Source organism: Ipomoea triloba, chromosome 7, assembly GCF_003576645.1.
Source record: "Ipomoea triloba cultivar NCNSP0323 chromosome 7, ASM357664v1".
NCBI lineage: Eukaryota > Viridiplantae > Streptophyta > Magnoliopsida > Solanales > Convolvulaceae > Ipomoea > Ipomoea triloba.
In genome coordinates, this window is record NC_044922.1 from 4,130,225 (window position 1) to 4,148,870 (window position 18,646).

Consider the following 18,646-nt stretch of genomic DNA (forward strand, 5'->3'; position numbering starts at 1 on the left):
TTTGTATATTTTGTATTTTGTTATTTTACGGTAGGTGAGTATATATATATTTGTATGTGTTTTATTTTGAATAAGGATAATTTAGTTATTTAAATGATATTCCTTTTTATTCTCTTATCCAACCAAATACAAGAATATGGTTCATCCTATAATTTCATGTTTAATTTATTCTTTTTGTGAACCAAACAATAGAATAATATTTCTATTATATTCCTTTCTTATTCCATTCCTATTCCCATTGAAATTTTATTCTATTCCTTTTAATTTATTTTTATTCTTTAAATCAAACGTCACGTAAATGTTTATAACCCTAACTTCTTAGGGATTAAAGTGGAGTATGTGAGAGTAAGATTACATACCTTGTGTGTTTAGTTGGGACTGTGAGAATGTAACATTAGCATATTAGAAATGATCTTTGTTGATCAATTGAGTCACCATTATTTACTCATTCACAATTCTGGTACGTCAGGATGTGAAGGCATGTAGGGTAGGTGATTCCACCTTTTGTCGCAAGAGATTAAATTAACTATTTTTTTCGTAATTTGAAGGCTAAAAGTCGGGCCATTTACCCAAAAATTAGGCTATATAGCAGCAAATGCATCTTGGTTTTATGGCTTTAATTATTATAAAAATAATTGAAAAATTAATTAATGATAAATCATTTGTAAATTTAAATTGCAACTTGGTTTTTGAAATTGATAGGCTCATAGGCAGGAATATTGGTTACATGAACCACCTCGTAACGCAATTAATTAAGATTTTGTCAATAGTGACCATATCACGTTATCATGTTCCAAATAATAATAATAATAATAATAATAATAATAATAATAATAATAATAATAATAATAATAATAATTTTGTTTTAATTTTTACTGGGACAAAAGTTTCGAGCACATTATCTTGTGGGATTAGATCAGATCATATTCTAATCATAATAAATAGTCTTAATTAATTAATTAATTTTAATTTCTTCAATTCTTTCATCATATCCATCAATCACCTTATTTTTCATTTTGTATTAGAAATAAATTAACTAAGCCAAAGACTTTGTGGTCAAGTGGTATCTGGTGTCCCGATTAACACTCCTACATGGATGATGGGGAGTGGGTTTGAGCTTCAGTGGAGTCAATTGTTGACTTGTTGTAACAGAGTCAGTAGCACTCAAAAAAAAAAATTTACAATTAATAATTTGTTATTAAATACTTAAAATTTTATTATTCCGCTAAAGACCTAATAGTAATTTAATGGTATAGGTTTGAGATTCTTCATAAAATTAAGTCTTGATGAGATCTTCTAATGACAATTCGGGATGCGGACAAGATGATTATTATGTTATAATTAAATAAAATATATATGGTATAATATTAATTAAACATTAAATTCAGTCAAGTTAGTCTGAACGTTGACTTGATAACTACAATGTTACAAATTTGACTCAAAACAAGAGCAGTATATTGTTCTTCTTAGTTTGAGTATGTTAACAAACTAATGTTTTTTTTAATACTTTGTATAAAATTAGATACGGATGTAGTAATTGTAATACCCAATCTTGATTATATATTTTGTATTTTGGTGATGAGAAAAATTCGCAGTCACTATCTAAGGGTGTGCATGGAATAAATTATCTTCTTATGTAATAACTTGTAAACCACACATAAGAAGTAAACAACACCAAAAAGATCATGTACATATGATGAGTTCAACTAAGATGGCGCTATCAAGAATTAAACTCGTTAAGTACAACTATTTACCAAATAGTTTAATTCTTTTTTTTCTTTTTTCTTTTTTGAATGAAAATTAAGTTACATAAATCTTAACAAAACATCAATTTACTTTATTGGCTAATTTATTTTGTTTATCCCCACTAACAATATTGGAAGAATGTGCTCTGACTCAACTAAAAAAAAAATTGATAATTAGATTACATGAATTTGATTTTAGTTGACGTGTTATGTCTTAATTAAAAATTTAAATCCACACTTAGACTACATATTTATACTTTTATATTATATGGGAAACACTAACCAGTTATTTTTAAATTCAAATCCTCACAGTTTTTTCAGTCAATGGGGATAACTTATGATGTACTATTTTTTTTTTTTTAAATTTAAAATGTTGTGATTATAATTTATTGGCCACGATGATGCAAACATGAACTAGACATATCGCAGTCCAGTATGGCACCGAAAAATGAAAATCATAGCTTCTTATTGGTTAGCTATCAAAATCACAATCATCATTGTGACATGCATGAAGCCATTAATGCATAATGATCTAAACTTGAGATAGACATATCACTACCCAATATTGCATCCAAATTATAAACTACTCCGTGTGTGTGTGTTACAAGGTAAAATAGGGGATATATATATAATCAGGTGAGAACCAACATTAACCAGCGAATTATGAACTTATGAAGGATTGCACCGCACTTACTACATGATTGCACTGCACCCGGATATCGGGGAGCCGTAACAATGCAATTATGTAGTAGTTGCAATGCAATCCTTCACAAGTTTGCAGTTCATAAATTAAGGTTGGTTCTCACCTGATTAGGAATCATATGTACATATAATTCCGACCATATGTTACAAGGTAAAATAGGGGTGTAAAATCCTGCGAAAGTAATGCCCAGATAGGTTATATTGCCAAAGTGGAAATTTGAGTTTTAGAACTAACATAAATAGTAATTACAAATCCCTTCTGCGGTTCATAAAATATCATCTTCAAAGGAGAATATAACAAGACAAACCCAAAAGGAAACCATCTGAATAGATTATAGACCAATACCAAGAAATACATGAAAATGATGCATGCTTTCATAATCTCCGCGAAACAATAAGCGCAATATGTTAGCCACGAATATGTGGCGAGACGAGGTCCAGAGTTACACGGAAAGCTCATTTCGGGAGATTAGAATGCCATCAGTATCAGCATAAAGCCATTCTCCATCGCAGATTCTGGTGCCAGCGATGGTTATTGGGACGTGCTTTTCCCCGATGCCCTTCTTGTTGGCTTTCATCGGGTGGGAAGCCAAAGCTCGCACCCCAATGTCACAACCGTTGATTTCATCGACATCCCTTATGCAGCCGTTGACCACGATTCCTGCCCATCCGTTGTTCTGAGCTTGCACAACAGGGTTGCCGCCCAAAATTGCGCACCTCAAACTGCCACCCCCGTCAACAACCAAAACCCTGCCATTGCCTTTCTCCTCGAGAAATTCACGGACCAAAACGTTATCTTCGAACACTTTCAGGGTGACAATTGGACCAGAGAACACTTGGCGTCTGCCATATATCTGGAAAATTGGCTGGAGAGCACGGAGCTCCCCGCTCACAATTAGCTGTGGGTTTGCGTCACATACTTCTGCAGTCGTAACCAAGGCCATGCTACGCAAAGCGCCCTCTGAGAAGTTTTTAAAAAAAAAAAAAAAAAAAAAAAACTGCTTTAGACTAGAGTAGATAAGAAGACAAATGCTTGACTAGAAAGGTGATGAAAATTATCACGTAATGAAAGAAGAATAGCAAATGCAATCATACGGACAAGAATTGGTCACATTAATTATATACCAGTCCAAATAATATTATGTATTTCATACCCTTCTTTATTCCAGGTTCAAATGAAGAGGGGATAGAATGCAATCCAGAGAATATCGACTCTCAAACATGAATATTGAAGATCGATTGTTGACAATAAGCTTTCATCATTATGCCTTATCATGTGCTGATTAGAAAATGATATTTCCTAGACTAAATTACAAAAGCATATGCAAGAAACATGAATGACCGAGCTTCTCAAGCATTCTGAAATAGGTAAAAGCTACATGCCCTCAGTGCAAATGAAATCAAGATTCTAACTTCTTCCAGAGAGTAACACACAGCACAAAGCTTTTGCAATTTGGGCACAAGAGGAAACTTCTAATAAGATTATAAGAGTCATGCCTCGTGACAAGGAATTGGGACCTTAGATAATATTCCTTTGGGTAATGAGGGGAAAGGCATCTTTCCCACAACAGAATACTTTTAGGGGGCGTTTGGTTCAAGTTATATGAGATAACTAAGGTTATATTTGCTTAGGAATATAAGATTCCCCTGTTTGGTTCAAGTTATGTAAGATTCCCAGGGAATTTAACATAACCTCCAGATGAAGTTTTTAGCTATTGGAAGGGAATGTGAGATACACCCCGATTTCTTAGGTAATCTCACATTCCCTTATCTTATTACTAATATTAAGTTTTTGGCATTTTAATCAATTTATCTTATTTCCGTTGTCTTATTTACCTACTTCAATTTTAAACCAAACACAGTTATCTAACATTCCCTAAGGTAATCTAACATTCCGTGAACCAAACGCCCCCTTAAGACCTCAAACTAACCCTTTCTTTGCCAGTATTCAGGGATAGAAACACAAGACAGGCTGGCAATTGGTTTATCTGCTTTTCAATAAAAGTTTTTCACCACAAAGAAACTAAAAGTATAGTTTTCCACTTCTCCAACAAGGTGTGCGCATCATAACACTATCAATACACAAAAGGGGAAAAAAACTATTTAAAAACAAAACAAACAAACAAGCAAACATGAGAGCATACCTTGTTTACTTCCTATTGTCAAATCAAAAAGAAGAAGAGTTGGAAGCAACCCTAGCCAAGTTGGTCAAGTTGTTGACTTGGTAACCACTAGGTTACAAGTTTGACTCCTAGCAGGAGCAGCCTATTAGCCTTCTTGGTTTAATTTGAACCAGTTAGCTATGGGCAACCTAGGTTGGTTTACCTCGTGTATATCTACAACTCCCCCTTCATCACTCCATTAATGTCTAAAAATTAAGATTTTAAAGAGTAGATGCAGACCAATGCCCTAAAAGTGTCCTAAATGATATAGTACTTTAAAGATTTCAACTATAAAAGCTGAAATTCAATAGCTATGTAGCAACAAATCCAGGCTTTTGATTTTGAGATACAGAAAAAGGGATTTATAAATAGTTGGTTTTATGTATAAGATCAATTAAAAGTTTTTTTTTTTTTTTGAAAAACAAGTTACAGTATGACACTTTAGATTTGGCTGTAGACTTTTAGATGATGGCTAAAATTTCTTTTAACAATTTTCATCGTAGATCTTAGGAACAAGACCAGTAAACCATTAAAACCAATAGGCAAAATGGATATTCTTTATTGATTCAAGATCATAGTGGCCTTAAAACAGGGGTGCAGGTTGATCTCTCGGGTTGAGTGCAATTATTCATGGGAAAGACACTCTCCTAATGAATCAGCTTTATCTAGCTTCTTTCCCGTACTATAACTCCCTATTAGAAGAAGCACCTAAGAGCCTCGAGAATATTTTTAAAAATAATAATAATAACAACAACAACAACAACAATAACAACAAGGCTCCCGTAATTGTTATTGCTAACACTGTAGCCCAGAACTGGAAGGTGCAAATCAGATGAATATGAACTCCAATAATTCTTTCAGAATAATCCCCTAAACTAAGGCTGCATAAATGCGACGAAAAAACAACTCGGATTCTATACGCTTTCGCAAGGATTGCAACTATGCAAGAAGGAAACTACTCCCTCGGTTTGTTAGACAAGTTGGACTACTAAAAGCTAATCAAACCAACAAAATCTCTCAGCTCAATATTTTTCAACACAATCCCTAAAGATTAAAGCAGAACTGTTAGTACCAAAAGTAACTTCTACATCAAAAACAAATAAAAAATGCCAAACCCATTAGTTAAGTGATTCACAAGAACTCCTAAATCTGAACATACACATAACAAAGCCCACTTTAAAGCTCCACCGACAATAAATTTCACATTTTTTACTCTCCCCTGAGCAAGAATTCAGCTCAGTTTTTGTAATGGAACACAAAAAAACAATCACTTCAAATCTTCACCTTCCGATCAACTGAGCTCCAACGGGAGAATCAACTAATATAGATCAAGGATACAATCTAATTTTAATTGATAGTGAATGGTTGATTTGAAACTTGTCAGAAAACGGAAAACCCCAATTAATCAAACTAAAAGCAAGCTAGTAATCGCCACATAAAGATCATAAATTTATGTTGTTTTTTTTTCAATAAAAACAAATATCGAATAAAACAGTCCCTTAGCCACCGTAAATCGGTGAGGGGAACTCGGATTCGGGTTCAGAAGGCGACCCAGATCGCATCCCGGAACACGGAACATTGCAACACAGTGAGAGATAATGATCTGAGCGACAATTATGGAGAAATAAAGAAGTGTTACCTGGAAATCTTTGATCAGAAAATTCTGGAGAGACAATGGTCGGAAGTTGCAGAAAAAAACAACTGACTTTTGGTGAAATGAAATGGGAATACGAGGTCCGGGACGATTGTTTGACGCGTGATGACTTTTTACTATTTTGGGAAAATATGTTTTCACCCCTTCAGTTTATTGAATTACAAATTCATACTCCAATCTCTCAAATTTTCACCCCATCTTAAACGACAATCGTTTATGCTAACTTTAGATGAAATTGTCCTCCTTAAAGCCATTGGGAAAGAGAAAGGTGGGGAGATGAGAGACAGGGTTTTAGAATATCTTCAATAATTCTAATTTTTTAAGGTGTCCATTAGAAAAGAGAGATGAAGAAAAATAAAAATAAAAAGCTTTGACAACAGACTATAACAAAAAATTGAAAAAATTTTAAAATAGGCACTGAGTAGACACGTGCTATGCACGCACCTACTAAGTACGATTCTTGTGCTCTACGAGCTAGAAACTGCATCCCCATTCACTTTTCGCTCTCATGACGAGCCCCACCAAAAATTATTCTTGTAGGAAAATCCTCAATCTTCTCTCTCATCCATCTCTCCTCCACATAAGTCATATTCTTCTGAAAAACAGTGAAAAAACAACTATTGTGGATGACCTTAAGCTTTCAAGGTGGCTGTCAATTTGAGCCCGACGGGTACCACTAATGTGCATAACTCCAGCCGTTTCATTAAAAATATAGGATATGCCTAATAATTTAAGCATGTAATAAATGTTTGGTTGAATTCTCCTTCGCCGTAGAAGGCAGCCAGTTGGTAGGTAGTGAGAGAACCTACAGTCACTGCATTAGAGCTGTCAAAACGGGCTTAGCTCGTCTCACCCTGCTTGGACTTTAAATTTGATGGCCCGTATTTTGATGAACTTTTTATCCTGTCTCGTCAAAATGGCGGGTTTTGGTGGGGCTGGCCAGCGGGCGCCCACCTAGTATATATACATTATTAGTATCAGTTATCAGTTATCAATCATTTGCCAAACACCTCTTTAATTCCCAACACTGTCGCCACCATGGCTTTGTCCTCATCACTTCATAGCAAGTTCACAATAGCCATATTTATTGTATTTAAGCTATTGCTTGCAAAACACCTCTAACCTTCACTCCAATATATCAAATTTCTAGATAGCCTAGACATACAATAAAAGACGACAAAATGAATAAAAGCGACGAAATACTATGCCTATTTTCTCAAAGCTCCAAACCTTCACATTAATAAATCGTAGACACCAGAGACAAAGAATAGACATGGAAACGAAGAAACTCTTCATCTCCAACCCATAGACGAAACAATGTTCTTCGTCTTTGGCCCAGAGAGGAAGAGGAGGGAGGTGATTTTTTTATTATTTTTTTTATTTTTGTAGTTTATTTTATTTTAAATTATTAAAATAAATTTAAAAATAATAATTTATAATATGATGATCGTCACGTCAACGATGACTTGAAAAACATGTCAAGTTTTGTAGAATTGTATAAATTTTAGAGAATTCAAAAATTCAATTGTGTTTTTTTTTTTTTACAGTTTTTTTTCAAATTTTTTTTTTTTTTTTTTTTTTATAGTTGAATGACAANTTTTTTTTTAAATTTTTTTTTTTTTTTTTTTTTTATAGTTGAATGACAAAATTACATTTTTTTTTTTTTGTGTGAATTCATTTACTAATTTCAACCTTCTTAATATTCACGAAATTACGGACTCGAGTCTTGAGGCCTTGAGGGTGCTTCATCATCACGAAACGAATAACTAAAACAATTAACCATTGGCGAGGAATAACTAAAACAATTAAGTAGTAAACTAGGGAGAACACGAATTAAGTAATAGACCATTAGCGAGGAATCATAAATACAGCCTACCATTTATTTCAAAAACCCTATTTTCATCGAATACTCAGTAGTCACTATTCCATCTCCGGAAGGTAAACTAAGCTGCTTGCTTCTCTCTCTATTGCTCGTCGAGTTATAAAGTAACAGAATTATGTATTCCTCATGATCTCTCCGCAGGATAATTGATTTGTGCTGTTCTTCATTGTGAACACTTCCGCAGAGATATGGGCGGTTTTCCAAATGAAGATAACCATCCTTTGAACTCTGTAATAACACTTTTTTTTTTTCGGTTTCTTTATCCTTATCTTATAGTTTAACTTGTGAATTAAGCACTTTATTCGTGAACCTTGCTCATACACGTGACGTGTTTGTTCAAATGCTCCAGTGAGATATCTATTCAAATATGCAGTAATGCATCCTGTTGTTATCTTATAATTTGAATTTAATGCAAAGTATTATTTGTGTTCGTGTTTATATAACATTCAGTTTAACCATTAGCTCACTGTCACATTGGATTATTTTATTTTATTATGTATTTGAAATGGCTAACAAGTTGATCTTTGTGGGCTTTTATGGATAAGTTAATAATACCTCCATCTGATTGCATTTTAACTTTCAGAATCCATTTGAAGTTACGCCGGAGATGGAGAAGTTTTTGTGTGAGCGATTGATGGATAAGAACCAACCAATAGCGGAGCGGTTCAGAGCCCTGTTCTCTCTTCGCAATCTCCGTGGCACAGCACCACGAACTGCTCTTATACTTGGTTTGTTGTCATCTGTGCAGTTTTTAAAACACCAACTGTTAAATCATTTATGACTCTGATTGCTCTTTTTCCCTGGATATTCTGCTTCTCATTCCAAACCATAGAAAGGGATTTTCCTTGACAGTTGATACTTTTTTATTTGATAGAGAGATGTTTGCACTGAAACAGAACATAAAGAAGGTATACGTCATAAGAAAATTTCCAAAAACCTAACAGTTAGCCAATTTTCTTTTGTTGGGTGGCTCCCGGACATAATAGAAGGAGAACCCAACTGTGGCTTTACTTTTCTAAAAGATGGAGTAAGTTTCAATGAAATAAGTTAATCCTCATGGACAAATGGGCTTGATACTTTGATAGAGAGCAAAAGAAAAATACTATGAGAAGATTTTAGTGAAACATGAGCTTTATTTTTTCTAACTCTATAGCATATTGCTAAATAAACTAAAAAAAATGGAGTATTGAGCTTATGCATAAAAAAGTACAAAATATATATGGAGTAATACTTATTTATAATGGTATTTAGGTATTTTTATCCAGCGTTGAACATGGACCACCATTCAGGGAGTTAATTGTACCTATAAAAAGTTCAAAAAGGGTGTGGGAGAGAGGGGGTATGGGGTGGTGAAGGATTGGGTTGTGTCTGTTGGTATAATTAGGAGGGTAAAGTGAATTTCTGTGTGTGTTTGTTTGTATTCTGCTACACTGCTAATCTGCTATAGGATTCTTGACCAATAATTATCCATTTATTGTATCAGTTTGTAGCTTTTTACTGGATTCAGGTTGCATTTTACTTAATATTTTTTGAAGTACAATGAAGCATGGTGAAATTTTTAGATCCTGATTTTTATTTTTCTCTTTGTAGCAACTAGGGACCCTTCAAATCTCTTGGCTCATGAGGCTGCATTTGCATTGGGTCAGATGCAAGATGCTGATGCCATCCCTGCTCTGGTAGCAGTTCTGAATGATCTTTCTTTGCATCCCATTGTTCGGCATGAGGTATCTTCTTTAGAGTGTAATATACTTGTATTGAATTGAAGTTTCTTGTGCTCATTTTTGTTTCAATGAAAATTGCACAGGCTGCAGAAGCACTGGGTGCAATTGGTTTAGAAAGTAATCTTCCCCTTCTAAAAGAAAGCTTGGCGTCAGACCCTGCTCAGGAGGTCCGTGAAACATGTGAACTGGCTCTTAGTCGAATCAAGGAGCTGGATGATGCTAAAAGTAATGGTGATACCTCATCACTGGAGCCATCTCCTTTTCTGTCAGTTGACCCAGCTGCGCCTGCTTCTTGTTCCTCTGTACCACACCTGAGGTTTGTCACCTTAAAAATGGTAACTATAGCTTCTATTGGTTTCTGTATGTAATTATTTTGTTCTTCTGCCTGTAGGGAAGTTCTTTTAAGTGAAGAAAAGGGTATGTATGAACGGTATGCTGCGCTTTTTGCACTTCGAAACAATGGTGGAGAGGAAGCTATCTCTGCAATTATTGAATCCTTAGGTGCAAACAGTGCTTTACTGCGACATGAGGTTTGTTTTCTCTGGCTACCTTTCAGCTGATTTGTGATTTTTAAGAAATTGGTGAATTCTGACACTTTGTGTGGACCAAAGTAGAAGTCAGTTTTCTACTCTCTTAAGTTGGAGTAATAATTTTTCTGTTTTTCTTGATCTTATTAACTTATTATCATGCAGTAGTTTATTTCATGTTGGGGCACACTTCATGTATTCTAATGCCATAGGCTTATCGTTACCTTCAGAAAAATCTTTTGTAGTCCAGTTGATGCATACTTGTTTCCATACTATGCAGCTTCATTTTATTTAGTTTATGTTTATGTTCGTTTTTGTTTTTGTTTTTTTTTTTTCCCTTATGTTTTGGTTTGTTTGTTTGTTTTTTTTTTAAAAATAATTATCGCGTAACCTGTCTAGTTAGTAATTAGTATGTTGAACTTTAAAAATGCAAATTAGTAACAAAATCTATATTATCCATGTGTATGTTTTCAAAGGTCACCTTCTTTTGTGCTATATTGTTGTACTCAAAAGACATTGACAAGGATACGATGTGCATATAACGTGTGTGTGCGTGTGTGTGTGCATGCTACCATATCACTTTGTTGCTTTGACGTGCTGTCTCATTGGCATAGTTGACAAATGTGAAACTCCCAATCAATTTATGGAAGGCAGATTTATCAAATTGAGTTAAACACAAGTACACAACACATCAAATGAAAACATGGCATATTTGAACAACATTCCTGTTGCTCTGTTTCCTTCTCTTATCAATTTAATCTCTCTATATTCACAATTACTTAACCTTGTTTATATACTGCCCAGATATTTTTCATTCTTAAATATTAAAATCAAAGGAAAGAAAAAGGAAAAAAGAAACAGAATGCAATGCTGTGAATAAAGGAGGGAGAACATAGGTTGAGAGTGGGGGCCGCTTTGTTGTCAGTTATGAATTGTAGAGTGAGCCACTAGGACAAATTGAAAAATCCAGAGAGTGCATGAATGAGAAAAATGAGGTCATGGGGACTCACTCCCATATATATATATATATATATATATATATATATATATAGCTTTGAGTTTAGTTGACTTTTAACAATGACTCAGCAGCTCTGTAGGACCAGTCAGTTACTTTTTTCGTAATTTACCCAGCTATAATGCAGGATTGCAAGGTACAGTCGAACATGTTGGTTGGTCCATATTTAAATGCATTGGTATTTATTTTAATTTATTACTAGCTCTCCCTCAAATGGAGTCTAACAACAGCTCAACCTCTTGATAATTGTCCAACATGGCTACCGAGTACTGAGGGTTATATTACCAAAAGTAATAGTGACTAGTAGTTGTCTTTATAGTGTGAATTGCCGATGAGAATATGAAGTTCAAACAATTGTTTCGATATGCCTTTTCTGTGGCAATTGATGTCCTTTTCTTGATTTTTCTCATCTCTCTGAACTCTGAAGGTATCCATTCTGTTGACTTGTTTTGCAGGTTGCATATGTTTTAGGTCAGTTGCAGAACAAAAAGGCTTCAGATGCTTTATCTATGACACTTAGGAACACAAATGAACATCCTATGGTTAGACATGAAGCTGCTGAAGCTCTTGGTTCTATAGCAGGTTTTGCCACTCTCTTTGCTAGATGTATTCTTTTGAACCTAATTGGTATAGTAACTATAGTTGGTTCAAGCATGGATGAGATATACACTCAAAAACATCATTTCATCTTCTTATTTGTTCTCTTTGTTTATCATTTGGTTGAAAGAAACATGCTTGCAAAATGTAGACTAATATTGCAGATTGGCCCATCGGTTCATAATAACCCATTGACTGATGGGTTATAGGTCCATGGGCCTTGAAGTTTTTTTAAATATTTAATTTTTATTTATTTATTAATAATAATAGTGACAGCAAAGTCCATATTGCACACATTGGTTTTTGCAGTGAGGTTGAAAACTTTTATTTGTATTTCTTTCAAGCAAATCTCTTACATGACCATTGCTTCCTTTCCCTTACCTTTTACGTGATCTTGTGTAGATGATCAATGTATTGCTCTCCTTGAGGAATTTGCCAAGGACACCGAGCCTATTGTTTCCCAAAGTTGTGAAGTTGCTCTCAGCATGCTTGAGTACGAGAGATCAGGAAAATCCTTCGAGGTAACGATCAAAACAAACTAAAAATTATTTGAAAGTTGTTTATATTTAGTGATTGATGAGCGTAATATCCTTGCTTGTTGCAGTTTCTCTTCATGCCCGCACCTCAAACTGAGCAGGTCTTGTAATTCATTGATGATCCGAATGTAGCTCCACTTTTGATGCAGGCATGGCTAACAGGTTGGCTATATTCCTTGTTGATTTTTAAGTGCTTATTTACAGTTCAGAAGTCCAAAGTGACCAATTTACACTCTTAGACTGACTAATTGCAAAATACTAGGGCCTACTCCCTTGAGGCCTTGATATAATGTATTATTATATAACTTTTTAATTTTTTTTTATAATACTACAATATAGTTACACTATAATAATTTTATTTCTAATAGCCTAGGATTATACTTATGTGTTCACTGATTCAACTTGCACCAGATGAACATTATCAGTTCAGAAGTTTGTTTTCCCTAAGCCTCGTGAGAGCATGAAACCAACTTACCTACACACTTTCATTATAAACTATAATATCATCCTTAATAGACCTCTACAAAATCTTCAATATAGTTCATTAAGACTTAGGTGGCATTTGGTATTTTGGTTAGACACTACATGAACCAAACGCCACCTAAAATTTTGCTCAGGGATCTATAATCCGCAGTATCTTCAATATCCTATCTTGCTCAAGTCTTTGAATTTCCACGAGCTGAGATTATGACATTTTGCAAAGTGTGTGGATGATGCATGATGCACCAAAATCTCAAGGGTGAACATTTTTATGTTTCTAATAATATATATAAACATTGTATATTGGAGTACTATATAAGTTAATTTTTAAAATATAAATATAAAGTTATACATATAAATATAAATTTACAAAAATGGTTTACATTATTATTATTATTATAATTATACAATAATATAAATATTTGAAATCTAAATAAATCTAAGAATTTAATATAGAGTGCTGATATTGGACATTTACTTTTGTGCATTGCACATAAACAAAATACTAGCATTATTTATTCATTGGAATTACTCAATTGGAGCGGATTGGGTGTTGGATTTTTATTTTATTTTATTTTAATTTTTAGATTGTTCTTATGCCCACTTTTTCAGCCATGGGGTGTGGAATGATTGATTGAATATGTTTTTTTTGCACATGATTACTATTTTTTAAATGGACAAATTTCTAAGCATATTATAGTTGAACTTTCCAATCCATCTTGAGTTCAAATACAAAATCAATCAAAATTTCCTCTTCAACCACGGAACCAAATTTCCAATCACGTGTATGGTAGTTGAAAATTTTTGGTTATTTTACTCCAAGTGATTTCTGAATTTCCGTTTTTGGCATTTTATAGAAGTTAAAAATAAGGATCAAATTACCCATTTCCTTACCAAAATTGCCAGTTTGTGACCGCTTAAAAGTGGGAAAAAAAAATCATTGTTTTCTTGTTAGCTTGTATTTGCTTATGAAAGCTTATTTGGATATATGCATTTTGGGTTCTGTTGGTCCCGAATGGGTGGTGAAAAGTCTAGAGGGGGGGGGGGGGTTGAATAGACTTTTCTAGCAAATTAAAAATTAATAACACTTTTAGATCCCTATGGTCTTGCATGGCTGTCACTTTCATATCCCAACTTGACGGTAGTCCGCGGAGTATTTTGAGAGAGATTTCTTTTTGATCGAGGGTCTTTCCAAGATCAGTAATCTCTTCCAAAACTTTGACCAATCTAGACTCCATGTCTGCAATCTTTTCACTTGGTAGCATCTTGAAGTCTTCAAACTTTTTCATTGCAATTGTGAGTTTGTTGTCTTTTTCCTGTTCGTCTCCTTCGTCGATTTGGATTAAGACATCCCACACGTCTTTAGCTGTTTTGCACTTACGGATTTTTGGGAAGATTGTATCATCCAAAGCTTTGAACAGTATATCCTTAGCTATATTGTCCAGGTTACTTCGCAATCTATCGTCAGAAGTCTATTCCATCTTTGGCTTTGAAATATACTGTGGTCCATCTGGGCTTAGGATTGATGAAGGATTGACCTTCATAATTAAAATAGGACCATCTGAGATAACATCCCACATTTCATCGTGGAGAGCTGATAAATGTACCTGCATACGTATTTTCCAATCATCAAATTTGTCAAGAGAGAATAATAAGTTCTGAGCTAAATCTTTCTTCATTTTTGAAGATTAGATCTGTCTAGCAGTCAAGATTTGACTCAAATAGACAACCGCTCTGATACCACTTGTTGGTCCCGAATGGGTGGTGAAAAGTCTAGAGGGGGGGGGGGTTGAATAGACTTTTCTAACAAATTAAAAATTAATAACACTTTAACCAAAATAATTCCAAGTGAATAAATTCAACTTGAAATGCACAGTGGAATAACGTACGTAAAGTGCTATAATTAAAACTCAGTGATGGAGATGAAATATATCACATGCAATACGATAGAAATACTTGGAATAGCTCAAATATGATATACAATAAATTTGGCTTGCATGCGGACGTAGGAGATAACAGAAATTTGTAAACCCAGATAAGAGTGAATAGTGATGAATAGAGCCTGGGTCTTGAAAATATTATGAATGCAGGAAATTAGCAAAACCAAATAAGCAAGTTGTAGAGATTAGGAATATTAAATGGATTTGACAAATATGAATCTTGCAAATCAGTGTGTGTACGTGCAATCAGATATTATGTGTACAGAGCAAAATATATATAGGCAGTAAGTAAATGAGAGAGAGATTTTTAAGTGGTTCGGCCAAACCCAGCCTACGTCAACTCTACTCCTTTCACTATCTTCAATCACCCAGATACAATAGTGAACACCAAGTACCAACCCAGCACTTCTATCTACACTCAGTAGAGATTTGAGTATCTTGCACAAAGCTATACTCCTACACCAACGAGTGTCTCGCACAAAGCTACACTCCCCAGGGTTTTCACAAGCTCTTCTTGTTACTTAGCCCTCTATCTACACTCAGTAGAAATTTTGATACAAGGTAGTAAAAGAAAATATTTTTCTCCAACTCTCAGGAACTAAAAATATGGATTTTTGGTTTTTTCGGATTTTTCTTGCTTTGCTATTCTCAGATGTATCACACTGCTTTTCTTGCCTATCACTTGTATATCTCCCATCTTCTTCTTGCTCAAGTGTTCTGTATTTATAGATGAAGAAAGAATTAATCCGTTGGAGAGAATTAATTCTTTATTGTCAATCCCATGTGCTGATTGTAGTCTCCATGTGGTTTAGGTGGTCTGGTGAGTTGAAACTCCGTTGTTGTATTTCTTCAGACTTTTTCCTCTTTTCTTTGCATCTTCAGATATTCTTGCGTGATGCCTCCTGATATTCTGGTCAGCCTCTTGACTCCTGATATTCCTCTTCTTTTCCTTTTCTCCTAAAATTGCTCCTTCTTTCTTTCCTGAAATTGCTCCTTCTTCTTTTCCTTTCTGACCTTCTTTAATAACTTAGCAGTAGTAGGAATATAGTAGTTCTTCTTTTCCTTCCTGACCTTCTTTAATAACTTAGCAGTAGTAGGAAGTTGATAAGAATAATTCCGTTGGAGAGGCTTTAGTCAGACATTTTCCACAATTCACATACATATTCCACATATTCCATTTTGTAGTGTAGTGTTTGTAGTAGGAATGTGTAGTGTAGTATTTTGTAAAAAGAATGTGTAGTGTAGTGTTTGTTGACATATTCCTTCCTTTTTCCACTGATGAAATATTTCACATTCCACTGCTGCTGATCTATATTCCACTAATCACTGTGCAGTAAAAAAAAAAAGGACTTCCCTTCCCTAGGATTTGAACACTGGTCCACTTACCACATTAACCAAGCTCATCACCAACGAGCCATTCAAATTTGTTGGTTACTTTGATGCAAATAGTTTATAAGTACGAATATTCTGGAGGTCTCTAGTTTTCATAAAATTTGTGGCTAAGATGGTTCGAATCATGGATTACTTGCCAACCTTAAGCTGCATGGGATTCAAACCAAGTTCCTTCCTTCTCCAAGAATTCTTCCAAGATGACTTTTGACTCTTTAGGTACATTAGCTTTTGAAAATTTTGGGTTTCTAATTTTTCAAACTAAAATACATTTCTTGGCTCATCAAAATCTTATTACAAATATTCCTAACAGGTTCCTCAACCAACGATCAAGGAGTTTGAATTTTTCTAATAATAATTTAAACTTTTATATTTAAGATATCTAGTTTTTACTTATTTGAGTTATAGTAATTGTTTATTGTAATGTAATTATAAATAGGATTTAATACTTATCTTTAGAGTGAAAAGTTGAAAACCAATTACTTCAATTCATACTATTAAAAAAAAAAAAAAAGATAAAAGAGAACTTATTCAAGAGAAGCATCTTGATACAAAACATGAATCATAAAACTCATAATAGTAAGAGAAACACACTATCAAGAATAGTGACAGTTCTCTAACATCCTCAAAATTCAAATCGGAAGTTGAATTATCTAACTCCCGACACAAAGCAAAGACAAATTAATAGCTTGACTCCCACCACTCCTGTCATTTTAGCTTCCGAGCACTTTAATTGATTTGATCTCAATTCATAGTATTTAAATTCTACAAAATATTATAAAAAATTTATTAATAGACTTGCAACATTATTCAATTGACCAATGATTTGGAAGAACAAATTTCATTTTAAATTCTCAACTATTGTGACATTGTTTGATTTCGTCACTCTTTTAATTTTACCTAATTACAACATTGACTTTTGTTTGCTCGCAACAATTATTAGTCTTCCATTTAAAATTTTGTCATTCAATCGTCTAATAAAAATGACTAACATGTAATTTTATCATTCAAGCATCTTATCTCAACATGTAATTTCGCTCTTTCTCATAAACTTTTAAATTGAACGATGAAATTTCATATTAGACTTTTTTTTTAATTAATGGTGAAATTTAAATGGACTAATTGCGACAAACAAATAAAAATTTTCAAATATGTAATGAGACAAAATTAAAAGAGTAATACTAAAAATATGTTAATATCAAAATAGTTGATGACTAAAAATAAATTTTTAATGATGTCATCAAACCACAAAAAAGTTAAAAGGTGTCTGACTCAAGTTCCATCTCAATCAAAGATGTTGACAAATATGAAGCCAAAGACCTTGTGGTCTAGTGGCACTCGGTGTCCCAGTTTACACGTGCTTCAGTAGGTTGAGAAAAGTAGCTATGAACAGATCATGTTGAGTAAATATTATAAGTAGGTTAAATTCTGTATGAAAAAAGTCAAATACCGAATATAGTCCTCAACTATAGTGGTTTTACTCAATTTAGTCCTAAATGACTTTTTGTACTCAATTTAGTCCTCGACTTTGATGGTTTTACACAATTTGGTCCTTTGTTAAAAATTTTGTTAGTTTACTGTTAGAAATAGTGTCCTAATGGTAATTTCTTATCCCTCATCCCATTTGGGATGATTCATTCTTCTTCCCCTTATTAAGATCCACGCAAAAATGTAAATATTTGACCCAAATATTTATTTACTCTATATTTATTTATTTAGGGTTAAACTTGATTTGGTACAAAAATTTTACATTTCTGCGTGGATCTTAATAAGGGGAAGAAGAATGAATCATCCCAAATGGAATGAGGGATAAGAAATTACCATTAGGACACTATTTCTAACAATCAACTAATAAAATTTTTAACAAAGGACCAAATTGTGTAAAACCATCAAAGTCGAGGACTAAATTGAGCATAAAAAGTCATTTAGGACTAAATTGAGTAAAACCACTATAGTCGAGGACTATATTGAGTATTAACTCTTGAAAATTATTTACTCCGTACTATGCAACAAGAACGCGTATACGGAGCTTGTAGATACGGAAAGGCCTATCTGGACTTTTTAAGTCAACTCCAACCCCCTTTATTATATCATAAAATTGCAAATTCATATTTTTAAGTTTGGAAGATTAAAAAAATAAAAAAGGCAAAAGGTAAATTATTATTGTTGTTGTTGTTGTTGTTATTATTATTACTAGTATTTTCACCCGTGCGTTGCACGGAATGAATTTGTTATAATATTTTAAGAAATATTTGAATCGATATACAATTATATAAATTATAACATCGAATATGAG

General features: G+C 33.6%; 2 protein-coding genes across 2 annotated transcripts; one reads left to right on the forward strand and one right to left on the reverse strand.

Moving 5' to 3' along the window:
* Window positions 1-2,617: 2,617 nt before the first annotated feature.
* On the reverse strand, window positions 2,618-6,407 carry LOC116025798 (putative 4-hydroxy-4-methyl-2-oxoglutarate aldolase 2). The gene is made up of 2 exons (XM_031267142.1): window positions 6,249-6,407; window positions 2,618-3,408 (listed from the first exon to the last, which is right to left on the reverse strand). The coding sequence occupies exon 2, from the start codon at window positions 3,389-3,391 to the stop codon at window positions 2,891-2,893; it is 501 nt and encodes a 166-aa protein (XP_031123002.1). The 5' UTR covers window positions 3,392-3,408; window positions 6,249-6,407; the 3' UTR covers window positions 2,618-2,890.
* A 1,671-nt stretch (window positions 6,408-8,078) lies between these two features.
* Window positions 8,079-12,933, forward strand: LOC116024877 (deoxyhypusine hydroxylase-B). The gene is made up of 9 exons (XM_031265895.1): window positions 8,079-8,201; window positions 8,287-8,375; window positions 8,729-8,873; window positions 9,736-9,869; window positions 9,950-10,182; window positions 10,258-10,396; window positions 11,864-11,990; window positions 12,408-12,526; window positions 12,610-12,933. The coding sequence occupies exons 2-9, from the start codon at window positions 8,334-8,336 to the stop codon at window positions 12,649-12,651; spliced, it is 981 nt and encodes a 326-aa protein (XP_031121755.1). The 5' UTR covers window positions 8,079-8,201; window positions 8,287-8,333; the 3' UTR covers window positions 12,652-12,933.
* Window positions 12,934-18,646: the final 5,713 nt, after the last annotated feature.

Bases quoted from the DNA above. Each gene is read 5' to 3' on its own strand.
- LOC116025798 (XM_031267142.1), bottom strand. From the start codon at position 3,391: ATGGCCTTGGTTACGACTGCAGAAGTATGTGACGCAAACCCACAGCTA.
- LOC116024877 (XM_031265895.1), top strand. From the start codon at position 8,334: ATGGGCGGTTTTCCAAATGAAGATAACCATCCTTTGAACTCT. The intron at 10,183-10,257 runs GTTTGTCACCTT...TTCTGCCTGTAG, and splicing joins TCCTCTGTACCACACCTGAG to GGAAGTTCTTTTAAGTGAAG. The intron at 12,527-12,609 runs GTAACGATCAAA...TGCTTGTTGCAG, and splicing joins GATCAGGAAAATCCTTCGAG to TTTCTCTTCATGCCCGCACC.